This window comes from Ptychodera flava, chromosome 7, assembly GCF_041260155.1.
Source record: "Ptychodera flava strain L36383 chromosome 7, AS_Pfla_20210202, whole genome shotgun sequence".
NCBI classification, from domain to species: domain Eukaryota; kingdom Metazoa; phylum Hemichordata; class Enteropneusta; family Ptychoderidae; genus Ptychodera; species Ptychodera flava.
This window is the reverse complement of record NC_091934.1, coordinates 28,365,001-28,374,269: the sequence shown is the minus strand read 5'-3', so window position 1 is coordinate 28,374,269 and position 9,269 is coordinate 28,365,001. Positions and strand designations below refer to the sequence as shown.

The 9,269-nt window shown below is 39.6% G+C and overlaps 1 protein-coding gene across 1 annotated transcript in view; it reads left to right on the top strand.

The window, feature by feature from the left end:
• Positions 1 to 218: 218 nt before the first annotated feature.
• LOC139137182 (tumor necrosis factor receptor superfamily member 5-like) overlaps positions 219 to 9,269 on the top strand; it is a 51,254-nt gene continuing 42,203 nt past the window's right edge. The window contains exon 1 of the mRNA XM_070705159.1: positions 219 to 876. Coding sequence (XP_070561260.1) covers positions 844 to 876 — 33 coding nt within the window. The 5' untranslated portion in view covers positions 219 to 843. The remainder of the gene's footprint in view (positions 877 to 9,269) is intronic.

Below are 9,269 nucleotides of genomic sequence, written 5' to 3'. Positions count from 1 at the left end.
ATACACTTGTACGTACGTACACAAACAAACACACGCACACACAGGATGGACAGACAGAGAGACAGACAGTCATGGTAATTAAAATGACGAAACACACAAACAACCGACGACACGTGGAGACATGCATACTTGTTAAAGTCACTACCCCATCATGTACGCCCGCTGCGACAAACGGCTTAATTATTTCCTTTTTAATGCGGAAAGCCACACGTTTTGGCAAATAGAAGCAAGTACGAAAGAAAGAGACGCCCCAGTCCTCCCTCTCCTATCAATAGACTCTGCCGAGTACTGAACGATGGAAAGAGAATGATAAGTGAGCAGTGCCCCCCGTGCGTTTGATGGTGTTCTTCGTGCTCCCTGGTTTGTATCTCCGCGATAGAGTATTGTGAGCGACAAGGGCAAGTCGTCGATAAACCTCGTTGAATTTCAAAACGAGTGCCAAGGGCAACTGCGTGGTCGCCGGATATGTACGCATATATGTATGCTGGTCTGTGATATGAAAATACCGACACGCCATCCCTATCTGCGGCATTCCCTGGAAATACCTAATGCGGCTTTTATTTACTGATAACTCGACAGATCAACAAATTGCAGAAGTGAGAAACACCAAATGGTCCACGGAGCTGGGCTGGATACGCGCGGGAGTAGTGACAGGACATGACGAAAGGGTGGTACTCAGCGCCGCTAGTTAAGTATTAAACGGTATATGGCGCACCTTCAACATAGCACAGTGAAGCGACGAGCGCGCGATGGTTTGGCCGCGGTGATAGACCGCCACCGTTTACCAATATTCCAGGTCGGTCTCTCCGTGTCCAGCAGAATTAACGGACTGCTACGTTGGGGATGAAAGTCACACATTTTATTCTACCACTGGCAGTAAGTAGAAACCATTAATTTGCACCCCTTTTTTGCCCGGGGAGCGCCATTGACAGATGTGTGCTCTGCGCCCATAGGAAACCAAGCAGATTGACATTATGCGTGTACATATGTATGGCCACGTAATAAATGCCGGTGGGTAGATATGGCTTCCCCAAACTTCCCACCTGAACTATTATTCACACCGGACAAGTCAGTTGGTCGGACGTTGTGTATATAACGCTTAGATAAATGGGGAGCGAGAGAGTCTGCTATTTTCGTCTATTTTTAGTCTTTCTATTCCAAGTGGCAGAGAAACGTAATACCTAAAGTGTTTATCATTACAACCACCGTTTCCAACCATAGGCTGTCTGTGGCTAGGTAGAACTAGCAGCGCGGCGGAGAGGTTCATATATAATACACATTGCGTGCAAAGTTCCGCTTTGCTAATTTGGATCCCGAATCTTGGGTGTATATTTTCATCCCCGACACCACATTTCTCTCCTCCAAGGGCCATTGTTAGTAGCCACCACCGTAGTCTGCTCTTGTGCCAATTTTTAATTAGCGAAATTAGTAAGCTGCTCATCATTTTGCAGGTAAAATATATTGGTCTCGTATCCCTATTAAAACTCGGGGATCCTGGGAATCGTTGCATATAAACGCACAACTTGTGAAAATCGGTGTGACTAGGCGAAGCAATTGTTTTGCTCAATTTTAAGAATTTCTTTTTAATATGACTCTTATATTACAATTATTATTGTTCAACAGTGTGTCTGATCCTTTGTTTATTTTACACGGTCAACCTTTATCTTGCACTTAAGCCGTTAAACAATATATTTACCCAATCCGGTTCAGATACAGAGTTCCCACCGTGACATTTATGGGTCAGAGTGTATTTGTTGCATGGCTTCACACAGGGGACCTGGTGGCACGGAGACATACGCGCTCCAAGTACTCAATTGACCTTAGAAAATTGACCACTGCCAAGCGTGCGATATTTTATAATAATGCTGGTAATCGTCGGAAAGGGATATCGGGGTGACCTTTGACCTGCCCAACTGAGCGTCACCTTACCAGTGTACATTTGTGACATATCAGTACGCACACATGTAGTTCCCATACCGCAGGAGATATATATTTAAACACGCTTTATTTAGACAACGACGAAATAAACCTGGTAGACTTTATTCATGTTAACTATTCGAGCAGGAATTCACTAGATGTCAATAGCTGCTGACAGAGTTCTACTTGTATTTCATTTGAACGCTCTGACAACAGCGCTCTCGTGACGTCATTTCGTTTCGGTCCCCATGGCTGTAGTCGATCTGCGCGTGTATTTTATTTAACCTCGTGTACTCAGATCACCAAACAGTCGCGAATACATTAAATTCCATCGTCGCTACGCACCTTAGACATTCTGTTAGATCAACGATCCATACAATCGGCTGACATTTTGTCAAAGTAACAAGTGGGCGCGCTTCTTGTATGAGGAAGGGCGTACTCCATGTAATATCCGAATATACTCAAATGAAGGTATTTATTCAGTGGGAAGATATTTGAAATTCTAACACGTATTGAGGTACTGAGCTCTGCCGATGTAATCAGGATAAACATCTGTTTAAACAGTCCGATTCCACCGCCTTGAATCACTGTAAATTATCAAGCATATGAAGTAGGCGGCACTTGGCTACGCCACCGCAGAGACGGCTTTTGGAGGAGAAATTCTCAACGACGCCGTAATTAAGACGTATTATATCTCGGTATAATTTGTAGCGTCCGTGTGGAGCGCTCGTGAACAGTACGCCAGAGATGGACTTGCATTTTAAAGAGGCGTGACTCCGAATCATCAGTCAGCCCTGACTTGTGCAATATTAAACCTTCGCCTACATCCCCAGTGTGAGGTGTATTTTCACAACTATTAATATTCACTGCAATGGCTTAGCGTGAGGCCATTGGCAATTCTTATCATATAAGGTATTTTCCCGCCATTGTCTTCAATAATTTTGACCTTTTTTTCCGCGCAGTAATATTTGCAGTTATAAAAACGAATATTCTTGTGCTTCACAATGCGCATTTAGAAAATAAAATAATAATAATAATAATAATAATAATATTTTTTATTGCATGCTTGTAAATATAGGATTTGCATCACATTTGTGGCAATAAAAGTGTGATACAAAAAATAAGTTCAAATTTTCTTCAATAAAGATAAAGTATTACAGTATGATAATATTAGCTAATAATAAATATAACTAGGTATTTCTTGTTTATATAAAGTAAAAATGTAATCTGCAAGTTGTTTATTAAAAGATAACTCTTGTTTTGTTAGTAGAGAAATAAGCTGATTTTCAGTATCGTCGTTTGGGAAATTGATTTTACTGAAAAAGTTCTTTCTTTGGACTTTGTATTTCTGACAGACTAATAAAAAGTGTGTTTCATCTTCAATACTGTTGGCGTTACACTGATTGCAGTATCTTTCAGTAATTGGGGTTTTTGGAACAGTGTGTCTCCCTTTTTCAATTGCTAGATCATGATTGCTAAGCGAAGTTTGGTGAGTGATTTTCTTTCTCACCTTGTAACTGTGTTAAGTAGAGTTCTAATCTAAAATTATGTTTTATTTTGGTGTACATTCTTAATTTACTATTTTCATCAGTGATCAATTTTTTCCAAAAGACTTTATAATTGTTTGTTAAATTTGTTTTCATTAATCCAGTTATAACTTTGTGGTGTTTCAGTGATCATCCTACATGTATCCATACACTGCTATTAAATAAGAGCACGGCGCTCTGACTTTTACATTTTGTTTTTGAAATCCCATAGCTTGACATACGCAACTTCAAAAACACATGTTTCAATGTCGAAACAGCAGGTGACGGGTCACCACAGTAAAATCCGATGACCGGTGCCAAGACAAGCTTAGGTACTGATGATGGCGCCGCTGAGAGAAACTCGACGGACTCATTTATGACAGTTTGTCTGCATTCCCGACCGACATTCTTGGTTTGAGCGATCTTCTTTACTTTCTACTCACATGACCTGTCGCTTTGTATTATGCTTAGTATATTGTTAGTCAAAAGATTAACACACTGGCTGTCTTGAAAATCTCATCCATAAGTAGATGTCATGTCTACGTATCATGCAGGTCTGTAACGTTGTGCAATTCACTGGACGTATAAATTAGTACAGCAAAACATATCAACTATTTCCTCATCACATTTAACAAAACTTTCTTGTATTATATATACACAAATATACAATACAAATATACAAATATATACATACATACATGCATGCATGAATACATGCATACATACATACATACATACATGCATGCATGCATGCATGCATGCATACATACATACATACATACATACATACATACATACATACATACATACATACATACATACATGCATGCATGCATGCATGCATGCATGCATGCATGCATGCATGCATGCATGCATACATACATACATACATACATACATACATACATACATACATACATACATACATACATACATACATACATACATACATACATAGAACACAATGTTATTCAATTTTAAGTATTTTGCATTCGCTTGAATGTACTGTAGTCTCATATAAACCAACATGAACAATTAAAAAGATGTGCAGAGAGAGAAGAGAGAGAGAGAGAGAGAGAGAGAGAGAGGAGAGAGAGAGAGAGAGAGAGCATTTGGTCAGATTTGTAAGTGTACTTTGTCGTCAGCCCCAAAGCGATTTTTTCGCTCTGTGATTGCAAGGCCCATATCTTTGAAAACTTCGTGCGTTTTAATTGTGACTTTATCCTAGAAATGCTTTCAGCAATTGTTGGACGACTCCCATTAAGAGCGAGTTACCAGAGTCTAAAGGCTGCACTGGGAGCGTGTTAATCTGTTCCCATATGATGAAATGTCGTCAAATTACCGTTCTGTTCTGTGGCGTTGGTTTTCTCCAGGATTGAAAGCCATTCTCACGTCGCCCCGAGACCAATAACTCCAAGCCATGGCAGACTCTCTTGTCCGAAATTACAGAGACTATAGTTCGTGGGATAAGAGAAATACATGTAAAATGGAGTTCGCTTGCCTTACCCGTCGATTGAACGGATTACCGTTAGCCCGACGAGGCCACGGGATTAAAATTTGCATTAGTAAAAGATCAGATTGCTTGTGACGAACTGGTAATGAGGCCACATAGAAACGCGTTTACCTCAAAGATGTAAGGTCAGATTATAATATAGTTTCTTGCTGGGTAACTTCCATTGGACTCTCAAAGCAAACTTCTTAGTTTGCAAATTGACAATTCGCCATCTTCAACGTCACAGGCTTCGTTCGTCGTCTTGAATTCCCCTTCAGACTTCCATTAGCTGAAAGTTTTGTCCAGTATAGTGTCCTGTTCTTCACAAGAATTTTTCACATTCAGCATCAAAATCATGCCCAAGTGCTCAGTGTTCAACTCGTCAACTCAGTCATGTGTGTAATCATATAAATTATTTTTAGGGTATATGATGAAGTGTCCAGTATTGTTCACGGTTGACAGGTGGATTTTTACCAAACCACAATTTAGTTTGTCAATAACAGCAACTTAGCATATGCTACACTATGCGCTTTGTTTGCAGTGCTAGTACTTTTTTATTTTAACATATTGAGAAGCTGAATAAAATGTAGCTGTTTCCTTAAAATGAAGGCAAAGTTATTTACCAACAGTTCAACTGTTGCCGTTGTGACACTAATGGAAAATTAAAGGGAAACAGTCGTCGGAACTGCGCCTGTGCGAGTTTCTTGTTTACAAACAATGTATTTCGTGCACGATATCTAGATGCACCTCATCATCATAGCTGCAACATTTAAATTATACGATGTAGCTTATGACAGACATGTTTTAACTTGATCAATCACCATCGTACCTTGGACACACTGTTTACATTGGTCGTATGGGTCCCATACGACCTTTGAGCGCAGTTCCGACTACTGTATTCCTTAAAGCGTGACAAGTCAACCCGCATGGCGTACACCTGATCAGTTCGTTTCCACTCGGGAAGACCTTTGTTCGTTTGTTCAGATTGCAACTGAAAGGTCTCCGAGGTCGAAATTTGTTCTTAATGTCCTTCATAATATCAGAAATGTGTTGCAGTAACTCGATAGTCCTCACGCTGATTAAGTCTGGTTGAACTGACAATTCGATTTGTCGATGGTCATGCGCAGAGACAAGTTCTCGTGTCAAGTAGCTGGGAAAGGCAATAGATTACGGGAGATGTTGTGCATTTTCACGGGCTGGATGCCACGTCATGCGCAAGACACGTGTACCGTGGATGCCTGATGGCTACCTGAGGTCGGAAGCTGTAACTCGTAAAAAGCTCGCCAGGTGATGTTTAGCAAAGGCCAAACACATCGATCTTTTCAAAAGCATTGGAATGTAATCTCTATTGAAATCACAGAATATTCAAAGCGACTGTTATTCCATAAGATGGATTTCTAAAGTAAGAGAACCCGCTATAGACTAATGCCTGATCAACTCCACATAACGAAAGGATTCGTCTGATAAGCGTAACCACTGATCATTCAAACTTAAACCTGGTGGGAGTACCGCAGTTGGATTTAGTAACCAGATATGAAAAACTCCGCGACCTGTTATGGATGCTTAGAGCGAATACAGAGTAATCAATGTCTACAGTATCGTCCTTTGCTCCAGGATAAGATGTCTTGAACTCATTAATATAGATCGAGTAAGCCAATCCCGAACAGTTTCTTCTGAAAGCGTGCACAAATGTCAGACGCGTAATTTTTGTGGTTCTCAGACATGAAAGTGAAAAGTAAACATACATACATACATACATACATACATACATACATACATACATACATACATACATACATACATACATACATACATACATACATACATACATACATACATACATACATACATACATACATACATACATACATACATACATACATACATACATACACACATAGGCCTACATAGGTACGTACGTATGCACATATGGATTCAGGGACGGACGGAAGGACACGTACATGTTGGTACGCACGTACCGAGACAAAGCTACATGCCAATACGACAAGTGAAATACTCGTATATTTGTATAAATTGTAAGCATTAGATACCTCTCGATACCGACGGGAAATTGCACAATGGGAGATTAAGCCTGCGAAGAATCTACGAAATCTTGTCGTGTCAAGCCAAAGGATATATCTACTTCTCTTTAATTATTGTCAGTCTGATCCATGGATGGTGAAATGGATCTGTTATAATTAGACCTACACGATCCAGGTCACCGCGTAGAGATAAATTTCATTGAACACAGTCATCTTCCGCCCATCGATCTACATCGTCGAGAAAACGCTCACAGTTCGAGCCGCTCGTACTCGGTCAGCGACCTTTTGCTCCGCCGTGAAATTTGTCAAGCCTTGAGACCAACCAGCAAACCAAACCCCAAACCTTTTTTAAATGCACAATACGCAAGTCATCGCGCGGTCGACTTTATCAGTTGCGAAGGCATGAAATTGCCATTCTGCATAAAACTATTTCGACCGTTATGACATTTTTTTATTCCTCCACTTGGAAATCGCCCAGCGATACGATAGTTTTGAATATAGCCGACCCTGAAAACGTTATCCAACGCCAGTAGGATATAAATGACTGCTCGACATGGTGCGGTGACAGATATCTGTCATTTCAACAAGTAAAATAGAAATTTCATAGTGTCATTTAATTTACAGTGTTCAACGCCTACACAGGAGAGCGCCATGGATATAGCAGTCATCATGTCGTTGTACTTATAGAAGCAGTATGAGCCTAGAATATGCTCTAGGACTCAGCCATTAGAGGGAGGTGTATCTGTGTGTGTGTGCGCGCGCGTGTGTGTATACAGAGTAGAAGCGTCTTTGATAAATGTATTTGTGTGTATATGTGTATGTGTGTATGTATGTATACATACATACATACATACATACATACATACATACATACATACATACATACATACATACATACATACATACATACATACATACATACATACATACATACATACATACATACATACATACATACATACATACATACATACATACATACATACATACATACATACATTGAACAAGTCAATTGTCGCCGTGTGAGTACGAGTTTGTGAGCAATCGGGCGAGGAACGAGAGAGAGAGGGAGAGAGAGAGAGAGGGGAGGGGGTCTGGATCATTCTCTTTTGAAATTTATCGTACGTTAACCATTGTAGCAAGGGAGCCAGTACAGAGACTGCGTAAGTGTAAAGTTGAGCTTAGACGAGAATAGAGGGTTGGTTTAAGACCGTATTAACTCAATAAACCCTTTCGTATATAAATGAAAATCTCGAAATCGATAGCAATCGTGACCCGAACGCCTTCATACATACGTCATCAGCGTGTCTAAAATAGAAGTATATTAATTTCAGCCGATAAATTATCCGCATCTCGTGTGTTGCTACTGACGTATCGCATTAGGCATTAGCTCAAGATTTCTTTAATTAATTAGACCCAATAATTCATATTTTTACTCAGAAAAACGACCACACAAAATGTACCCCAGGGCGTCGACTTTTTTTGCAGTTATACTTTTCTTCAAGGAACGGAATCTAGCAACGTATTCTTGCTTCCCTGGGGCCATATTTACATCTTTCTTTGCAGACTCGTATTTTTTCTCTTATTGCATAATATATGTCACCTGCCGTCAATCCTAGATCAATATTTATCGTCGCTAGCGTGGATGAAGCGCGCCAAGGGAACGCTCGGACAAACGATCTGCATGTTGTGTATCATGCACACCGTTGAAAATAGGGTAGATAATTATAGTTTTTTTTCTTTTGCATGTATTTGTATATCGTGTGAAAATGAGCAAACCTTTATCAGACTAACTAGTCCCTGTGTCAGAAGTTCCCGAGAATCTATTGTCCATCGATCGCCATAATTGCAGTCATTTTTTTCTTAAACTGTCAATGCAGTGCGCTATTTTTCAGGACATGTATTCAAAAATCCAAAGTAATTATGTCATTCCACATTGTAGTTTAATTTTAAATACAAACATGTACCAGAGTTCATTTTTCTCTTTGAAAGAAAATTTGTCTCGTATGTCAGTGTGTATGTATGTATGTATGTATGTATGTATGTATGTATGTATGTATGTATGTATGTATGTATGTATGTATGTATGTATGTATGTATGTATGTATGTATGTATGTATGTATGTATGTATGTATGTATGTATGTATGTATGTATGTATGTATGTATGCGTGTATGCATGCATGCATGCATGTACGTATGTACGTATGTACGTATGTATGTATGTATGTATGTATGTATGTATGTATGTATGTATGTATGTATGTATGTATGTATGTATGTATGTATGTAT